At 40.7% G+C, this 21,307-nt stretch overlaps 2 protein-coding genes across 8 annotated transcripts in view; both read left to right on the top strand.

The window, feature by feature from the left end:
- The window catches only part of SPEF2 (sperm flagellar 2), a 169,819-nt gene that overhangs the window by 98,135 nt on the left and 50,377 nt on the right, over nucleotides 1-21,307 (top strand). For all 7 annotated transcript variants that reach the window (XM_070743453.1, XM_070743450.1, XM_070743449.1 and 4 more), the window contains 5 exons: nucleotides 1,362-1,539; nucleotides 6,009-6,237; nucleotides 8,976-9,095; nucleotides 11,419-11,557; nucleotides 14,810-15,039. In XM_070743453.1, coding sequence (XP_070599554.1) covers nucleotides 1,362-1,539; nucleotides 6,009-6,237; nucleotides 8,976-9,095; nucleotides 11,419-11,557; nucleotides 14,810-15,039 — 896 coding nt within the window. The remainder of the gene's footprint in view (nucleotides 1-1,361; nucleotides 1,540-6,008; nucleotides 6,238-8,975; nucleotides 9,096-11,418; nucleotides 11,558-14,809; nucleotides 15,040-21,307) is intronic.
- LOC139163261 (zinc finger protein 862-like) lies at nucleotides 18,156-21,231 on the top strand. Its single transcript, XM_070744214.1, has 5 exons — nucleotides 18,156-19,166; nucleotides 19,255-19,472; nucleotides 20,253-20,461; nucleotides 20,547-20,670; nucleotides 20,762-21,231. Exons 1-5 carry the CDS (start codon nucleotides 18,156-18,158, stop codon nucleotides 21,168-21,170), a joined length of 1,971 nt encoding a protein of 656 aa, XP_070600315.1. The 3' UTR covers nucleotides 21,171-21,231.

Genomic DNA, 21,307 nt, shown 5'->3' with positions numbered 1-21,307 from the left:
GAGTTGGTTCCAGAGGGTCGGGGCCGCCACAGAGAAGGCTCTTCCCCTGGGGCCCGCCAAACGACATTGTTTAGTCGACGGGACCCGGAGAAGACCAACACTGTGGGACCTTATCGGTCGCTGGGATTCGTGCGGTAGCAGGCGGTTCCTGAGGTAATCTGGTCCATTGCCATGTAGGGCTTTAAAGGTCATAACCAACACTTTGAATTGTGACCGGAAACTGATCGGCAGCCAATAAGGCCACAACCTCATGATCCAAATCATACTCCTTATTTACATAGGTCACATGTACATTGTACAGCATGAGAATACGTATGAGATATGAGAGTTGTAAATTAGTGAAAGGGATGTATTTTATGTTTCTCTATATCCCCTATAACTGGGAATTTGCCACACCTGACATTTCAGGGGGAGGGCAGGGAAGGGCAAGAAAATACCAAATAAAAGCAATTCACTTAAGTAGGTATTAAACTGAATTAAAACATCATAAAACAGTATGGAAATGAGTTTTCAAGAACTCTTTACCAAGCAAGGTGATACAAGGAACAAGAAAACCCAAAAATTAATGTATACACTAAATGTCCTATTTATTTTTATTTATATATTTATTCATTTGTCCAATACACAAATACATAGGAAGAAAAATAGACATGTAGTAATATATATAAGGGTAAAGTGAACTTAGAGGAGAGGATATATGAAAGAAAGAAAATATATATGATAAGTGAGAGAAAGGAAAGACAATTGGACAGGGGACGAAAGGCACACCAGTGCACTTATGTACGCCCCTTACTGGCCTCTTAGGAACCTGGAGGTTATTAGATTCTACGTAGAGGGTGATTGATCAATTTATAATTGATTCCATGATTTTACAAGGGACGCAACAGAGAGATATTGGTCTGTAGTTGTCCACTAGTGAAGGGTCTCCTTTTTTGAAAATGGGGATGACTACTGCTTTTGACCACAGCTTGGGGAGCGTGCTGGTTCTGAAGGATTTTTGGAAGATAATGCTTAGGGGTTCAGCAAGAGCAGAAGAAAGTTTCCTTAGGAAGTATGCACAGAGACCGTCTGGTTCGGCAGATAGGGAAGGTTTGAGGTCACGGATTGCTTTTTCTACGCGGTCTACAGTGCAGACGATTTGGGTTAGGTTTTTTAGTGGGTGATGGAAGATCTTGCAACTTGTGATTCACTCTTGGGCACCACTGCAAGGGTAGCCAATCCAAACGTCAGCCACAATTTGCAACATTTTCTATTAAAATCTATAAAACTTTGTAGAAATATACTCAATACATTAAAAATAGAGCATCTGGGGAAGCAAGACTCAACCTGTTACTTATTTCTTTTTTTCTCCTTCCTTTAAGAATCCCTATGATTGCTCACAGATCTCCTTCACCAGAAGTTAACAGAGAAAGGATCAAATTGATTCCGGTTAAGTTCAAGGACGATCTGTTTTCGGAAAGTGTAATATTTAATTTTAGCTCAGATGAGAGACTGCTGATAGAGACGTGGCATCAGGTTACAACAACTATATCTTACATGGTAGGTAAAGCCCTTATGTTATTTTATTTTTTTAATATATTTTTATTGGTTTTGCACATAAGAATTACATAACAAACATAAAACAGTGCACAGTGCATGTGCCCATCACCCGACTGACAATACCACCACCACCACCACCAATTGCGGGGGTTCAAATATTTGCTAGCTTATATTTTTTTATTTCCTTAGCTCTACTTTGCATTTGTTATTATTAAAAGAGTGATTGGAGTTTATTTCTCACATTTTCGTCACAGATTCTACTCAGCATATAACCTTTCACCTTATTCCATTGTACCATCAGCTTCTCCAACTTATTTTCGTCAAAGTTGTTTAATCTTATTTCCATGATTTCAAAATGAATGTGATCCACCATGTACCAGTACCAATTCTGTGATGTCCATTTTATAGACTCTTTCCAACCCAATACCACTACCGCTTGAGCCCTTATTTAAAGATATATCATATATGTCTGGGGATAGAAGAGAAAAACAAAATGTGTGCAGTTTTTTTTTAGGGTATCCACCATAACTTCATATAGTTGCTATGTCAGGGTTCCAACTGATGGACTTAAATAAGCAAACAATGTTGAGACAATCCAATTTATTTTTTAAAAGCTTTATTGAGCACATCAGTGATGGCGAACCTTTTTTCCCTCGGGTGCCGAAAGTGTGCATACACACTATCACACCTGCATGAGTGCCCATACCCATAGTTCAGTACCTGGAGAGGGCGAAAATTGCCTACCTTGCCCTGCCCCCCCTCCCCCGGAGACTCTCTGGAGGCCAGAAACAACCCATTCCCAACTTTTGGTGGGCCCAGTAGGCCCATTTTTCACCCTTCCCAGGTTCCAGAGCCTTCCTTGGAGCCTGAGGAGGGCAAAAATGCCCTCCCCCATCCCCCTGGAGGCCCTCCGGAAGCCGAAAATGCACTCCTAGAGCCTGAGTGCGAGCCAAAAATCAACTGGCCGGTGCGCACATATGTGCTGGAGCTGAGCTAGGGCAACAGCTCATGTGCCGGCATATATGGCTCCGCGTGCCACCTGTGGCACCCGTGCCATAGGTTTGCCATCACTGGAGTACATCATTTCAGTACAGACTGAAAGCAAAAGCAGCTCTACTTAATTCCCGCTGTTTTCACACAGTTTAATAATACTGTAGTTTCTTCCCTCCCCCCATCAATGCAGGTCATGTTGTCCAATGAGATGTCTAGGTATTATTATGGAAAACTGTCAAAATCTTTGTCGACCATTTGGTTAGATGACCTTGGTTCCCATGAGACAATTTCTTGTTATCGCCTGGAACTAGCATTCCAAACCTAGCCTTCCCTCGCCCCCCTACTCTCCGGTTCTGTGTCAAGCTGAATAGCAAAAATGGCAGCAGTGGCATAATCGTGCTTTGAACTTGACATGCTAAATGAGTGGTCATTAAGCAAGGACTAAGATAGTTTTTGGTTTTTAAAAATATTTTTATTATATTTTTCAAAAACAAGACAAAACAATAACATACATACATAAAAGAACAACAAACATACAACAAAAAAGAAGAGTTCTAGTCACTCTGCTCTTAGTAGAAGTACAGTGATACCTCGTCTTACAAACCCCTCATCATACATACTTTTCGAGATACAAACCCGGTGTTTAAGATTCTTTTGCCTCTTCTTCCAAACTATTTTCACCTTACAAACCCAACCCGCCGCCACTGGACTACTGTTGCCAGCGAAGCGCCCGTTTTTGCACTGCTGGGATTCCCCTGCAGCATCACAAAAACACGGAGGTGGGGTTTCCCATGGAGGGGAGCCTCAGGGGAATCCCAGCAGCGCAAAAACGGGCGCTTCGGCTGGCAAAAGGGGTGAGTTTTGGGCTTGCACGCATTAATCGCTTTTCCATTGATTCCTATGGGAAACATTGTTTCGTCTTACAAACTTTTCACCTTACAAACCTTGTCCCAGAACCAATTAAGTTCGTAAGACGAGTATCACTCTATCTGGAGAAAACCCTTTGTTAATCAAATCATACTTAAAGGAAAAAGAACATATGCTTATATTTTTCTATTACCGTATATACTCGAGTATAAGCCGACCCGAGCATAAGCCGAGGCACCAATTTTTGCCACAAAAACCGGGAAAACGTATTGACCCGAGTATAAGCCGAGGTTAGAAAATGCAGTGGCTACTGGTAACTTATAAAAATGGAAAACAATAAAATTACATTAATTGAGACATGTTTTAGAATATTTATTTTAAAGAAAACCAGTAAACTAGCTCTGTAAATTTAAAAGAGGGTAAACAAATTAACAATATTAACAATAAATTAAAAAGTAAAAAAAGTAGCTCGATCAGCAACAAAGCTAAAACCTAAGAGTTAAAATCCTTCAAAACTGGATTCCTTCTCATCATTAATTGGATTTACATTATTGTTCTGTTTTTATATATGCTGTGAGCCACCCTGAGTCCTTGGAGAGGGATGGCATACAAATCCAATTAAATAAATAAACAAACAAATAAATAAATAAGTGTATCCAAAGAAGAGCTTCAGCATTAGCTGCTGTGAGGTTATCAGCATAGAAAACCAAATAGATAGATAGATAGATAGATAGATAGATAGATAGATTGATAGATAGATAGATAGATAGATAGATAGATAGATAGATAGATAGATAGAAAGAAAAATAGATAGATAGAAAGATAGAAAAATAGATAGATAGATAGATAGAAATAGATACAGATAGATAGATAGATAGACAGACAGACAGATATAGATAGAAAGATAGACAGAAAGACAGATAGAAAGATAGATAGATAGATAGATAGATAGATAGATAGAAAAATAGATAGATAGAAAAATAGATAGATAGAAAAATAGATAGATAGAAAGATAGACAGATAGAAAAAGAATTCCTGTCTAGCTCTGCCTCATGACAAATACACACAGGGAGTAAAAAAAAAAGCCTCTGGGTTTCAGCAAGAGGTAGCTGGCTTTTTTCACGGTGGGGGGGGAGAGGGGGCATGCACACACACACACACACACGACCTCACCGGCTTCCCATTGCTTTTTTCCCCTCTCGGTTGGAGCAAATGGCTGCCTCCTTTGCTTGAGCCAGGGAGAGGAACTACGGCGTGCGAGAGGGGACAAAAGCTGGTGCCTCCTCGCTCTGGCTCAAGCAATGGCGCCCTCGTGTGGTGACTTTGTCAATGACCCGAGTATAAGCCGAGGTTGTGTTTTTCAGCCCATTTTTGGGCTGAAAAACTCGGCTTATACTCGAGTATATACGGTATTTACAATTGTATAGCAATACTGTATAATACTATATAGTCTTAAATTGCTTAGGTATTTCTTCTATTCAACAGTTATAGACCCTATCCCAGGTTTTATAGTATTCAGTCTCTTCTTGGCCCTTCAACTAAGATAGTTTTAAAAGGGATGCAGTGGCTCAGTGGCTAAGATGCTGAGCTTGTTGATCAGAAGGTCAGCAGTTCAGCAGTTCAATCCCTAGAGCGGCGTAATGGGGTGAGTTCCCATTACTTGTCCCAGCTTCTACCAACCTGGCAGTTCGAAAGCACATAAAAAATGCAAGTATAAAAATAGAGACTACCTTGGGGGAAGGTAACAGCGCTCTGTGGGCCTTCAGTGTGGAGTCATGCCAGCCACATAACTATGGAGACGTCTTCAACACTTCGGCTTGGAAACCACAATAAGTCCCACTCCTAGAGCTGGAAACATTTCACTTCATTTTATTGGATTTGTATGCCGCTCCTCTCCGTAGACTCGGGGCGGCTAACAACAGTAGTAAAAACAACATGCGACAATCCAATACTAAAGAAGCTAAAAACCCTTATTTTAAAACCAATCATATATACGAACGTACCATACATAAATTGTAGAAGCCTAGGGGGAAAGAATATCTTAATTCCCCCATGCCTGACGACAGAGGTAGGTTTTAAGAAGCTTGCGAAAGGCAAGAAGGGTGGCGGCTATTCTAATCTCTGGGGGGAATTGGTTCCAGAGGGCCGGGGCCGCCACAGAGAAGGCTCTTCCACTGGGTCCCGCCAAATGACATTGTTTAGTTGACGGGACCCGGAGAAGGCTAACTCTGTGGGACCTAATTGGTTGCTGGGATTCGTGCGGCAGAAGGCAGTCCCGGAGATAACCTGGCCCGGTGCCATGAAGGGCTTTATAGGTCATAACCAACACTTTGAATTGTGACCGGAAACTGATCGGCAACCAATGCAGACTGCGGAGTGTTGGTGTGACATGGGCATATTTAGGGAAGCCCATGATTGCTCTCGCAGCTGGGCGGCAGTTGTTAAGAATGGCTGGGTCCAGGGAAGGCTTCTTGAGGAGGGGGCGCACATGTGTGGGGCAACCTTTACCTTTACCTAATGATAGTCTTGCTCAAAAATGTCTTTTCCCACAGTTCTACTCTAATGCTCCCAATATTTCTATTAATAAACGTTGGTGTGTAAAATTTCAGGTGAGTTCTGAAGTCCAGTCCAAAGAAGCGGAAGAGGAGAAAGAGCGGCTTCAGGAGGAAATGAAGGAAAAAGAGCGCATGAAGTCTTCCGTGACAAACACTGGCAAAGGTGGCAAGGAAGGGAAAGGGAAAGGCGGGAAAGGCGGAAAGGAAGGAAAAGGTGGCAAAGAAGCGAAAGAGGGGAAAGAGGGAAAGGAAAGCAAAGATGCCAAGAAAGGAAAAAAGAAAGGTAAAGAAAGTTTAGTGACATATTACAATCCTGTTCAGAGCAGGACCAGCAAACAGCTGGAAGATCTTGCGACTGTGCCTGCGGAGAAAGGCGGCATAGAAATCCAACCAAATAAATAAATAAAATAAATAAGCAAACAGGTTTGTTTATTTATTCATTCATTCATTCATTCACTCATTTATTTATTTATTTATTTATTGGATTTGTATGCTGCCCCTCTGCGAAGACTCGGGGCGGCTCACAACATAATAAAAAAGTGGTATACAATATCAAAAACCTAAAATCCGATTAATATGACCAACTACTTTAAAAACCCAGGAACATTAAAATACTGAGCTGCGCTGAAAGGCTTTAAGTACATGAAGCTGGACAGAGCTTTCTCATTTTGCCTTGACAATTCAAGCACTGTCTTATCCATGCATTCTTGAGCATGGTCCAACTGTTTATAGGTAATACAGTCATACCTTGTCTTACGAACCTAATTGGTTCCAGGGGGAGGTTCGTAAGACGAAAGGTTCGTAAGACGAAACATTGTTTCCCATAGGAAACAATGTAAAGTCAATCAATCCGTGCAACCAAAAAAAAAAAAACCCCGCAAAAAAACCCTGCCGCCCAGCTGTCACCTTTTAAAACAGCCTGGGGGCTTCCCAGCAGCCTCCGAACGCCAAACCTGGAAGTTCGGGTTTGGCGTTCGTAAGACGAAAAAAGTTCGTAAGAAGAGGCAAATTTTTTCTGAACCGTTCGGAGGCTGCTGGGAAGCCCCAGGCTGTTTTAAAAGGTGACAGCCAGGCTGGGGGGCTTTCCAGCAGCCTCCCGAAGCGGAACGCCAAACCCAAACTTCCGCGTTCGGCGTTCGGAGGTTGCTGGGAAGCCCCCCAGCCCGGCTGTCACCTTTTAAAACAGCCGCGCGGCTTTCCAGCAGCCTCCTGAAGCGGAACGCCAAACCCGAACTTCCGCGTTCGCCATTCGGAGGCTGCTGGAAAGCCGCGCGGCTGTTTTAAAAGGTGACAGCCGGGCTGGGGGGCTTTCCAGCAGCCTCCCGAAGCAGAACGCCAAACCCAAACTTCCGCGTTCGGCGTTCGGAGGCTGCTGGGAAGCCCCCCAGCCCGGCTGTCACCTTTTAAAACAGTCGCGCGGCTTCCCAGCAGCCTCCGAACAGTTCAGAAAAAATTTGCCTCTTCTTACGAACTTTTTTCGTGTTACGAACGCCAAACCTGAACTTCCGGGTTTGGCGTTCGGAGACTGCTGGGAAGCCCCGCAGCCCGGCTGTCACCTTTTAAAACAGCCCGGGGGCTTCCCAGCAGCCTCCGAACGCCAAACCCGGAAGTTCGGGTTTGGCGTTCGTAAGACGAAAAAAGTTCGTAAGAAGAGGCAAATTTTTTCTGAACCCCGGGTTCGTATCTTGAGTTGTTCGTAAGACGAGGGGTTCGTATCTTGAGGTACCACTGTACTCGACTTACAACTGTTCATTTAGTGACCATTTGAAGTTAATAGAATAGGTGCTGAGAAAGGAGTCTTATGACTGTTTTTTTAACACTTTTTTCACACCATTGCACATTCCCTTGGACATGTGATCAAAATTCGGATATTTGGCAACTGATATTGATCAGTTTATGATGGTTGCAGTCAGTGATGGGCTCCTACGGGTATGGTCAGTTACGCAGTACCTGTAGAAAAAGTTTGGTCAGCTACGCAGAACTGGTAGAATTTTTTTTTCCTTTTTTCCCTTTTGGGATCTGGGTATGTTTTTCCTATTGCAGTAAATGAGGTTGAATGTGTATAATTTTAGAAGAGCTATGCATGTATATGTGTGTGTGTGTACATACACATACAGTTTATATAGTAGATATTGTATATTTTTGTGTGTCTGTATGTAATATATTTGTATTTGTATTTATTAGATTTGTATGCCGCCCCTCTCCGAAGACTCAGGGCGGCTAACAACAATATAAAAAGACAATGTAAACAAATCTAATATTAAAAGACAATCTAAAAAAAACCCAATTTAAAGAACCACTCATACATACAAGCATACCATGTATAAATTGCCTTGACAATTTATCCATGCATTCTTGCATTATCCATCCATGCATTATCCATCCATGCATATGGCATATATAAATAGAATTAAATAGTATATTTTAGATGTTCAGTAATAGTAAATAGATAGGCAAATTGTATCTCTTTGAGGCGAGGAGAGGCCAGGCATCCTAACCCAAACCCTTGACGTGAGTGACAGCAAGTTGACCACCTTTAACCCAGTTACATGACCTTTAAGCCATCCCCCAGTCACATGATCGTCAAGCCAATCCCACCTGGTCACATGGCCAGCAAGCAACACCCACAAAATAAGCCACGCACAGTGTGGTAGTAAAAAATTTTTTAATCATGTGATTATCTTTTGTAACCTTCAGACAAGCAAAGTCAATGGGGAAGAGCCAGATTTATTTCAATCCTTTATTAATTTTACAACTGCATTGATTCATTTAACAACTCTGGCAAGAAAGCTTGTAAAATGGGGCAAAATTCACTTAACAACTGTCTCACTTAACAACATTAATGTTGGGCTCAATTGTCATAAATTGAAGACTACTTGTATTCATGGAGGGGGGCGGACAAAGCATCACACAGTTTGAGAAATCCTAGATTACTTTATTAGCTGTCTGTTAATGCTAAGGTAGTAACTATTCAAACATTTTTACCTTCAGATTTTTTTATAATATTACTTTTTCCTCCAGGTACATATAGTCCATCTGCAACTGAAGTAATAGCTACTCCTTTAACCCCAGAAGAAATAAAGAAGCAAGAATTGAAGCTTAAAATGAAACAGGAATATTTTGCTGCACTGGAGCATGAAGGTATAATCTCTGCAAACAGGACAGTTAAATATCTACATATTTAGGGCTGATAAAATTAAATAAAACTCCAGCATTTGTCTTGGATATTGCAAAGGTGCTGTTCGAAAGGCAACTGGGCTTTCTTGATTTTTTTCCCTTGAAAATGTTTCACTTTTCATCAAAGAAACTTCTTCAGACCTTGGATGAGAAGCAAAATACATTGTATATTATTTGCTAAGTTGTTGGCCGCCTCGAGTCCTCGGAGAGGGGCAGCATACAAATCCAATAAATAAATGAATAAAATATTTTCAAGGGGAGGAAAAACAAGGAATTTCATTTATCTTTTGAACAGCACTTTAGAAAAACCATAATCTGGATGATTTGAGAATCTCCATGGACATTGGTTTTGGATGTTAACTATGTTTACTTGAACGTCTTGTAGATGTTCTGGTTTTATGTGATTTAGTTTATCCATAGTTTGCTGATTAAGCACAATTACTCATGTGTTAGGTTTACCACATTTGTGAACTTTGCTTTTGTTTGTTACTTTAATTCTCTAAGAACAGAAACAAATAAGGCCAAATTTTTCTTTGCTAGATTGAATCTTGCACCAAAACCGCTAAGGAACATTACTTTGCAGCCAAAATATTGGAATAGCAGAGAAAATTTATCTGAGATATAATCCTAAACTGAAATGTATCTCTGATGTTCTCATAAACTATGATTAGTTCAAAACATAGTTTCATACCATGAAACTTAATTTATTAACTTAATCCATTACCGAGCCATTTTTTAAGTATACACGCCATTACAAGAGCCTTTTTTTGCAGCAACCCAACTGTGCAGAGACAGGTCCTCAATTGAGCCCAAAATTTCTGTGGCTAAGCAAGACATTTGTTAAATGAGTTTCCCCCCATTTTAAGACTTTCTTGCTATGGTTTCTAAGTGATTCACTGCAGTTCTTAATTTAGTAACATAGCTGTTGAGTGAATTGACGTTGACGTTGCTTGTCAAACCGTTATAAATATTAGTCAGTTGCTAATTATCTGAGTTTTTAATCACATGATCAGGGGATGCTGAAATGGTTGTAAGTCACTTTTTTCATACCATTGTAACGTCAAATAATTCCTAATTAGCAATAGCTTAGACTTATATATCGCTTCATAGTGCTTTTACAGCCCTCTCTAAGTGATTTACAGAATCAGCATATTGCCCCCAACAATCTGGGTCCTCATTTTACCCACCTCGGTGTTGTGGTTAGCTCTGGCCCAGCTCCTGCCCCAAGGACTGTGGATGTGAGGGAGACATCCACATGCTGCAGGCCTGTTTTGCCCCCAGTGGAATCTGCTGATGAAGGCTCCTCTGACCAAGAAGACATGAGTGACAGGGAGGAGGAGAGTGTGGCAGACAGCTCAGAAGGAGATCAATTATCTAGCTCCTCCTTGGATTCAAAACAAGAGTTAATGATACAGCCACACATGCGGAGAGCGATGCATAGGCAACAACAACTGAGAGATTATTATCAAAGAAAATGAGGTTGGGTGGGGCTGTGGTGATTAGTGAGGCTGCTATAAATAGCAGCCTGTGGGTTTGGCCATTGTGGAGGATTATCTGATTGTTGTGTTTCGTGCCTGCTTTACTGACTTTGACCTTTTGTGTGCTGATTTCCCCCCGCTTTGAAACTAAACCAGAGCAAACGAGTCTTCGGAGTGGGGCGGCATACAAATCTAAGTAATAAATAAATAAATAAATAAATAAATAAATAAATAAATAAATAAATAAATAAATAAATAAATAAATAAATAAATAAAGTGTGTTTCACTTTGTGAAAGAAGAAGGACTGTGAATTGCCTCACAGCTGCAAGCTAAGTATCACAGAACTGATAAGGGACTTGTACAAATTACCGTTTTGTTTGGAGATGAGTGCTCTGTGCTATACCAAAAGAGGGCATAGGTTAAGTGAATTTTCCTTATAAAGAACATTGTTTTGAATTTTCAAACCTGTGTGTGTCTGAAATTTGTGCCTGTGAATTTTTGGGAGGAATGTACCAGAGAGCCCGACAGAACACTCAGAAGGATGGAAGGCTGAGTCAACCATGAGCCGGTGGTGAGATTTGAACTGCTGATCTACAGCTAGCAGTTAGCTGAAGTAGCCTGCAGTGCTGCACTCTAACCACTGTGCCATTCCAGCTCTAAAACAATGAACTGTTTTAAGTTGAGGACTGCTTGTATACAGAATTAATTGCTCTGCTTCCTACATAACGCTTAATCCAATGAATGTTAGACCTTTAAAAATGATGAGTGTGTTTGGATTTATACTAACTACAAGCCATTTTTAAAATAGCGGAGGCTGCAAAATCTCGTCTTGAGTTGTTAAAAGTTAAAGGATTAGCTTTCCTGGAGGATCTGCAATCAAAGGCAGAAGAAACATACAGGAATATGGAAAAATGGCTTGGAGAGAGATATTTGGCTGAAATGTCTAGGTAATAAATTGTTAATAAAGGAATAATATTATGTTACAATAGAGGAAATGGCATAAAAATCTTTAAGCTTAAGTAAAAGTTTGAATAAATAAATGCAGAAAGTCTGATTATCTGTAATATACAAACTGTATTTGTGTTTCTATAATTCTAATAAGAGCAAATTGTGAGTAATAGATTATATCTTGGGTATGTATGTGTATTTAAATACTGGTTGTATGAATTATAGTTTAAAAAGTAGCATTTATCGAGAGAAATGAAACATACCTTTTTCTTTCTGAACAGCTGTGAATAGTCTTTTTGAATGAGCCATGGAATGGTTTATTTTGATTCATTATGTTTTCTATAAATGGCAGGAAATATCACGAAGACAAGATTTTGGTCTCTCTGTTTCTCTTACATTTTGGCATATCTGAAAAACTAGTTTCACGTGTGCTAATCCATAGACTGAAATGCAGTCTTGAAAAAAATATTAAAGTGGGCAATCCCAAACTTTTTCTATCCATAACGTACCTGGAAATGTAAAGATATCAGGACTTTGTGTCATTCCCACTGGATCTTTCTCAGTAAAATGAATACATCACTACAAAGGGTTTTCAAACATAGTAAAAAAATCACTCCAATTTCATAGGAAGCTAAAAGGAATAGAGTAGAGAGTAGATAATAGAATAGAATAGAAATAGAATGAAATAGAACAGAATAGTTGGAAGAGACCTTGGAGGTCTTCTAGTCCAGTGTTTCCCAACCTTTTTTGAGCCGCGGCACATTATTCACATTTTCAAAATCCTGGGGAACATTGAGGGGGGGGGGCGCAAAAAAGTTTGGACAAAAAAAATCTCTCTTTCTCCCTTTCGCTCTATTTCTCTCTCCCTCCCTCTTTCTCTCCCTCCCTCTTTCTCTCTCTCTCCATCCCTTTCTTTCTCTCTTCCTTCCTCTCTCTTTTGCTCTTTCTCTCTCCCTCCTTCCCCCCTCTTGCTGTCTTTCTTTCTTTCCTTTCTTTCTCTCTCTCATTCTGTCTCTCTTGCTATCTCTTTCTTTCTCTTCCTTCCTCTCTCTTTTGCTCTTTCTCTCTCCCTCCTTCCCCCCTCTTGCTGTCTCTTTCTTTCTCTTTCTCTCTCTCTCTCATTCTGTCTCTTGCTATCTCTTTCTTTCTTCCTTCCTTCCTCTCTCTTTGGCTCTCTTTCTCTCTCCCTCCTTCCCCCCTCTTGCTGTCTCTTTCTTTCTTTCTCTTTCTCATTCTGTCTCTCTTGCTATCTCTTTCTTTCTCTCTTCCTTCCTTCCTCTCTCTTTGGCTCTCTTTCTCTCTCCCTCCTTCCCCCCTCTTGCTGTCTCTTTCTTTCTTTTTCTTTCTCTCTCTCTCTCATTCTCTCTCTCTTGCTATCTCTTTCTCTCTCTTCCTTTCTTTCTCTCTCTTGTTCTCTCTCTTCCTTCTCTGCGGAGGCCGGCAAAGCTTTTCCGGGTAGGCTGGCTGGGGGATAGGGCGCGTGCGCGCACGCACCCCCAACGTTCCAAAGAACCTTCTCCGACCTCCGCTGTGAGAAGGTTTTCTCCGAGCGCTCGCCTGAGGAGCTGGAGAAAGGGGCAGATCGAGCGGGAGGGAGGGCGCACGGGCGTCAGCGGCGAGAAGCCAGGGGCGCGAGGGGAACGGAGGCACTGGGGGTGGGGGCAGCCGCGGCGCCGGCCTCCGCACTTTCATCGCTCCCCACCCCAAACTCCAACGCCCAGCTCCTTGCGCAGCACTGGAAAAGGGTGCTGCATTGCCGGCTTCTACCTGGTGCTGCCAGGGAATCTCTAGCTGGGCAGGGCTCTCCTTAAGCTCTCCTTTTTCCCTAGGAGCTTGGCGGCACACCTGGCTGTGTCTCGCAGCACACTAGTGTGCCGCGGCACACCGGTTGGGAAACGCTGTTCTAGTCCAACCCCCTGCTTAGGCAGGACATCCTATATCAGTGATCAGTGATTTTGGTTCATATGCCAAAAGGGAGTATGTGGGTGTGCTAGCATGCGTGCACCTGCCCACAGCTTATCCCTTCCCCACCGCAAATGCACCCGCCCACCCACCCCCATGCTGCTCCCCGCATATGCTCACAGGCCCTTCTGAAACCTGATTTTCCGTGATTTTTTTCCCTGGTGTCTTCATGTGGAAGAAGCCCTCAGTTGTGCTTCTTCCACACGAAGACGCCAGGAAACAAATCGTGGAAAATCAGTGGGCTCATAAGTTGTGACTCTCTGTATCGCTCCGGTATGAACCCACCACTGCTGTTAGGTGAAAAAAATGCCCAAACAGGCAAACTAGGAGTGCATTTTCCTGAACTTCCGGTTTATCTGTTGGGGGATTATTTTTTTTGCCTCCGGAGCTTGAGATCCAGAGGACAAAGCTGCCTTTCCAATGGCCAAAAATTAGCTGGCCAATGGACACATGCGCGCTGGAGCTGACACAAGACAAAGTTTTGCCTGCCCTCCCATATGGCTACGTGTGCCACCTGTGGCACGCGTGCCATAGGTTCGCCATCACAGCCCTATACCATTTCAGACAGATGGTTATCCAATCTCTTCTTAACTTCCGGTGTTGCAGCATTCACAGCTTCTGGAGACAAGTTGTTCAAATGACATAATGAAAATTGGGAGATTTGATTCAGCAAGAGAGATATTTCAATAGCTGTTGAGTTTCACATGTTCTAGAGAGCATATTAGAGATTTTAATAGCATGCCTTCTGCCGCATGAATCCCAGCGACCAGTTGGGTCTCACAGAGTTGGCCTTCTCCGGGTCCCCTCAAGTAAACAATGTCGTTTGGCGGGACCCAGGGGAAGAGCCTTCTCTGTGGCGGCCCCAACCCTTTGGAACCAACTCCCCCCAGATATCAGAGTTGCCCCCACCCTCCTTGCCTTTCGTAAGCTCCTTAAAACCCACCTCTGTCGTCAGGCATGGGGGAATTGAGACTTTCCCTTCCCCCTAGGCTTATAAAATTTATGCATGGTATGTCTGTATGTATGAATGGTCTCTTAAATTGGGTTTTTTAAAATTAACTTAAATATTAGACTTGTCTATATTGTCTTATTATTGTTGTTAGCCGCCCAAGTCTACGGGGAGGGGCGGCATACAAATCTGATAAATAAATAAATAAATGCCTGCCATTGAAGAATCAGATTGATTTTTCTAGGGACAAAGCCCGTAGAAAAAAATATTAATTGCCAATAAAACTATTAATTTTAGGTTTTACCGTGTTTTTCATTTTCAAGTATATGTATCATTACAGTGTGGATAAATTAATTGGGGTTGCCCGGAATCGTATTGAAACTTCATCCAGAATTCAGTTTGAATTAGCCCTGGAAGGAGTAGATTTCTATGTTAATGGGGATATAAAAGTATTTGAAGATCCTCTTCCTCCAGCTCGTCCCCCATCTGTGGAGACTGCTACAAACAGCACACTCACTATTTCACAACTCAGTACTCTTCATAAGCAATTTCTGCAGGTGGCACCTAAAGGTAAGAAATTGCTTTTTTTCTTTCCTATATTCATTATAGCATATTAATGACTATTCGAGATTTAAAGTGATTGAAACGTTATATTTGTGTCCATGGTATATAAGGGTGTTTCTACAAAGGTTAAAGAACAGGCCAAAATGCAGATTAGTTGTTTAAAATAAAACCTTTAGATACATTATTTTGACTTGCCTGTCCTTTTTATTTTCAAGTTATAGATGCACACATCCTTTTTCACGTACATCCAAATGGGGTGTACTTTGTATTTTTTTAACTAAAAATATGTAGACGATCAGTAACTCTATCAAGTCATCTTTTGTGTCAGACTCTTCAAATGTGCTGTCTTCCACTTTCTTAATATTCCCACTGTCTTAATATTTAAGCATATCATATGCTTAAATGCTGAGTCCTTCAGGACTGAACAGCATAGAAGTCAAACAAACAAACAAACAAATAAATATCATGCAATATATTCTACCTTGACAATCCATGCATTTTCTTCAAAATTCAAGATTCTAAAAAGTTTCCTAAAAATTGTTTATAAAAGTTATAACGTTTGCTAAATTATTGTAAATAGCAGACTTTTTAAAAAAAAATGATAATACAAATGCACAAATCTATGCTAAATAATAAAAAAGGAAAGATTTTCATGATCCACGCGACCGTAATTAATTTCTAATATCCATTCATACAATAGGTGAAAACTTGTATACCCTTGCTCATTTAGCAACCATTTGATGTTACAATAGTGCAGTGGTACCTCTACCTAAGAACGCCTCTACTTATGAACTTTTCTAGATAAGAACCAGGTGTTCAAGATTTTTTTGCCTCTTCTCATGAACCATTTTTTGCTTACAAACCCGAGCCTCCGAAACTGCAACCGGAAAAGGCAGGGAGAAGCCTCCGTGGGGCCTCTCTAGGAATTTCCTGGGAGGAAACATGGCCAGAAAAGGCGGGGAGAAGCCTCTGTGGGGCCTCTCTAGGAATCTCCTGGGAGGAAACAGGGCCAGAAAAGGCGAGGAGAAGCCTCCGTGGGGCCTCTCTAGGAATTTCCTGGGAGGAAACAGGGCCTCCACCCTCCCTGTGGTTTACCCAATCGCACACATTATTTGCTTTTACATTGCTTTTACATTGATTCCTATGGGAAAAATTGCTTCTTCTTACAAACTTTTCTACTTAAGTACCTGGGAACGAATTATGTTCGTAACTAGAGGTACCACTGTATTAAGAAAAATAGTTTTGAGGCCAACCCTCCCATTTATGATCATCATCCTCTCATTTATGATCATATCCCATGGTCATGTAATTGCTATTCAGGCACTTTGCAACAAGGTGTATTTACAACTATCACAACCTTCTGAAATCACATGATCACCACTTGCATGCTCCTCAGTTGGCTTGTGGCAAGCAGAGTTAATAGAGAACATAGAATAGTAAGTTGTCACATGATGTTTTGTTTAACAAACACACGATTTGCATAACAACCGAATGGAAGTGATGTCATTCATAAGCCCAAAACAAGGATGTGATTTTTCCATTTAGTGACCACGGCACATTGAGGCAGAGTTGCCAGTCCCAATTGTTGCTAAGTGAGGACTACCTATAAACCTGATTATTCCTTCTTTTATTCTTTTAAGGGATGGAGATGAAATTTATTGGTGTGGTGTTTTTTAACGTTATTTTAGATAAACATAACTGGTTAAAATTCCTAGATAGCTACTTCGACAATAACACAATTTTCTGAACTTTTCCAAATATTACGAAGTGTATCCAGCAAACAAATACAAAAATGTATCATTAGAAAACCTGTACATTGAAAATGGTTGCATTTTCACATGGACTTTTAAAGAATTAATATGAAAATAAGAAAGAGCAGAGTTGAGGTTACAAAAAAACATTGTGAGTTAAATCAAACTTGGCATATCTATTTCTTGTGATGAAAAGTATTATATGCTGCTAGATATTGTTTGGATAACAATATCCAGGGAGGTTGCAGACTAATGAAAGCAGTTTTCTACATTATGATGGAATTCCCCACCCCATTTTTACATGCTTGCATTGCAATGCACAATGGTGCTTTTTTCGTTTGAATGAAAGGGGGACATTTCTGCAGATAACCTATATTTAAATTCAACTGGCAGTACATAATTTTCTTCTCTGATACGGTAATTTCATTAGAAACAGGTTGTTCCCCTATAATATCTGAATTAAAAACAAGGTTTCTATTAACATTTCTTACTTGAAGTATTTTATATATTTGCTGACAGTGGTTTAGGTTTATATACGTTTTTGCTATATATATTTCTTCTCTGTTAGTAGTAATATAACAGGCTGTTCATATAACTGTAATAAACCTCATAACATTATACCTTATTCACTATATCATGTTTTAAAACCCTGGCATAGTATGTTTGGGTTCAACTAAGCATACTTCTGAGTTGATTCCTAACTGTAAAGAAACAGGAGTTTCTTAGATGTATCTTAGATTTATGGTGATTTATAACACAATGTGTTATGTTGGTTTGGATTCGTCCCCAACAGCCTCTTCTTAAAATACAGGAAATAATTTTGAGCTCTTATGATTGTAAATAAGGAATAAAAACATGTCAGCCAAAGTGGCTGAAATCAGTCAACAATACTGCTGAATATAGTTTCAGATTATATCAACTTCTAAAAAGATTAAAGATGAACATTTTATATTTTATTTTATTTATTTATTTATATTTATTTTTAATATCTTTTGCATAATTTTGTGGGAAGATAAGATTTCAGCTTCACATATGTAATCTGGTCAATACAAAATTCAGCATATATCTTTGCACTAAATTTGGGTTATGGAAGGGGGAAAAATGAAATTTTCAGATGCCTCACATTTATTGTTTTGTAACAAATACAGTAGCTGAACGTCTATAGTTTGGAATAATCAATAACTGTAGCTCAAAATAATAGTTATATTGAAATTGTGTTTAAAAAATTGTGAAATATTTATAGCCATAGCAGCACTGAAGCAACTTAAAAGAAAGAATGCAACTCCAGGCAAACAAAACCATTCAAAGAAGTTTCCAAACATCTGGCTGTTGAAGTATACGTGGTTAAAATATGACAGTGACAAAGGCATTATGTACTGTGCTCTGTGTCGGAAACATAATGTAGACTTAGGGGAGAAGAGACACAATTTTTGCTCTGGGACTGATGATTTTATTCTGGACTTAGTTGATGACCATCATAACAGCGAAGCTCATGCATGGGCTTCCTGTATGGAAGCAGCGAGTAGTTCTACCCCAGACTCAGGTACCACTCGGCATATGTTAAAGAACGTGAGTAAAACGACTTTGGGAAAAATGGAAAACCTCTTTAGAACGTGCCATGCCATTGCCAAAACCGGACGCCCCTTCACAGACCTGGACTGGATAAGTAAACTGGATTACATGAAGGGGGTGAACATTGGTTCCATTTTCAGAAATGACAAAGCAGCCAGAATCTTTATTCATTTCATTGCCGAAGTGGAAAGAAAAGCCTTGAAAGAGAAGTTAGAAACATGCAAGTTCTTCTCTCTCATTAGCGATGGCATTACGGACAGTGGAGCAACAGAAGCAGCCCTTGTGTATATACAGTTTGCACATCGAGGGAAAATCCACTGCCCCATTGTTGGAATTCAGCACATAGACCTGTACGACGCTTTGACGGTGAAAAATGCCATTTTAAAAACTTTGCAAACCAATCTGAAGGTCAACTTGCCAACCCATGACTGGGCAAGAAAACTGGTTGGCTTTGGCAGTGATGGCAGAGATGTTATGGTGGGAGAAAATGGAGTAGCTAAACTGTTGAAGGACATCCAGCCGTGTATTCAGAGCATCCATTGTCTTGTCCACCATCTTGAAACGGCCTACAAGATGGCGCTGAAGAACGCTCCACTCTTCAATATACTTACGGATCTATTAAAAAAGTTGTACCATTTTTATCGTGACTCTCCAATGAATAAGAACAACCTGAAGCTAATTTGTGAAGCCCATAACGTGACACCAGTGGTTCCTTCGCGGATTGGTGGCTCCCAATGGTTTCTTCGCTTACAGACAGCTCTTCAGATCCTTCTGAAAGGTTATCCAGCAATGGTCCTACACATGAGTAAGGTAAATGCTTTTTTGAAACTAAAGGATTTGAGTAGCAACTGAAAAACTGTCAGTGTTTTAACACCTTGTTTTTCATGTTGAGTTCCAGATGGGAGAAGAATCAGACTGCTCAGATCAACAGAAAGCCCAAGAGCTCTTGACCTTTCTTCTAAAAGCAGACATAGTTAAATTTTCTCACTTCCTATTAGATGTCATTAGTGTCCTCAACATTCTGTCTCGTGTTGCCCACAATCCAAACACTTCCATTGCAGACGTCTTTGCTACGATTCAGTCAACATTGGAGATACTCCAAATGTATCAAAAAAGGTTGGATATTAACAATTACTGCATATATTTTGTTGTGGTTAGCTCTGGCCCAGCTCTTGCCCCAAGGACTGTGGATGTGGGGGAGACATCCACATGCTGCAGGCCTGTTTTGCCCCTGGTGGAATCTGATGATGAAGGCTCCTCTGACAAAGAAGACATGAGTGACAGGGAGGAGGAGAGTGTGGCAGACAGCTCAGAAGGAGATCAATTATCTAGCTCCTCCTTGGATTCAGAACAAGAGTTAATGATAGAGCCACGCATGCAGAGAGCGATGCATAGGCAACAACAACTGAGAGATTATTATCAAAGAAAATGAGGCCACCTGTGGTTGGGTGGGGCTGTGGTAATTAGTGAGGTGGGTTTGGCCATTGTGGAGGATTATCTGATCGTTGTGTTTCGTGCCTGCTTTAATGACTTCGACCTTTTGTGTGCTGATTTGAAACTAAACCAGAGCAAAGTGTATTTCACTTTGTGAAAGCAGGAGGACTGTGAATTACCTCACAGCTGCAAGCTAAGTATCACAGAACTGATAAGGGACTTGTACAAATTACCAGTTTGTTTGGAGATGAGTGCTCTTTGCTATACCAAAAGAGGGCTTGGTTTAAGTGAATTTTCATTATAAGGAACTTTGTTTTGAATTTTCAAACGTGTGCGTGTCTGAAATTTGTACCTGTGAATTTTTGGGAGGAGTCTACCCGAGAGCCCGACAGAACATATTTAAGCATGTCTGAATTGAAAAGAGAGAGTTTAAGTGCTTAAGCATCATGTTTCTCCCTTCAGATCAGGGCCACGAGAACGGCTGGTGGAGACGATCACATGTTTTCATGGTTACCCTCTTGGGGGAGATGGAAATATTTCAGCAACCCGATTAGAATTATTGAGCAGTCTCTTGAACCAGCTGCGAGATTGTTTTTGTGATGCTAGTGAAGATGTTTTGATGGCAAGCGCCATTGGAAGCTTTAAACTATGGCCAGACAAATTCAAGCAAGGTACAGAAAGCACCCCACAGTGGCTAATAAATGATTCTTTTCTGAAAGTTGTGGGCGGCTTTAATTAATATGACTGTTCTTATAGAATTTGGTGAGACGGAAGTATCTCTATTGATCCGGCATTATAAGCCTGTCCTAGAATGGGCCAAAGTGAAAGTGGACGAAATTGAAACGGAATGGAATATGTTAAAAGCTGAGCTATATAATAGGTAATAAGCATGTTGTCTTAAATCCAAGGGTTTTTTTTACTGCTACATTAGCAAAAGGAGCATGTTTAGTAATAAGCATTATCTTTTCTAGATATGAAAACATCCAGAGCTTAACATGGGATTTGGTAAACCGAGATTTTTTTCATAAATATCCAAACGTTTTGGCCCTTATTGACCTTCTATTGACACTGCCAGCAAGTTCCAGCGAAGCAGCACGGGGCTTTGGTCAACTGAAGCTGACGATGATGAGACTGCGTTCCAAACTCATGTTTGAAAGCGTGACGGATCTCATGGTCATTCAGCTGAATTCTCCCAAGATCAAAAAATTTGATCCCCAGAAAGCTGTTCAGTTGTGGAATGTTTCTTGGCAAAGGAACAGAAAGCTGCAAGCTAATCAGTGGAACCCTAGTGGGATTCCAGTTGGATTATCTCCTCTTGAGAATTCCGAGTCTTCATCTGATTCCGAATGGGAAAGAGAAAGTTCATTTGGAAGCGATTAGATGTGCAACATTATTTCTGTCTCAGTTTAATGCATTTTCTCACTTGTGCATCTCAGATGCAAAACATGTTTGTTTGTAAATCATGTTTGACAGTCTCAAAATGGGTGAACAGTGCAGTCAGGCGGTAGGGAAAGCAA

This window comes from Erythrolamprus reginae, chromosome 2, assembly GCF_031021105.1.
Source record: "Erythrolamprus reginae isolate rEryReg1 chromosome 2, rEryReg1.hap1, whole genome shotgun sequence".
In the NCBI taxonomy this organism is placed as follows: Eukaryota; Metazoa; Chordata; class Lepidosauria; order Squamata; family Dipsadidae; genus Erythrolamprus; species Erythrolamprus reginae.
Note: the sequence above shows the minus strand (reverse complement) of the source record. Positions and strands in the feature narration are given on the sequence as shown.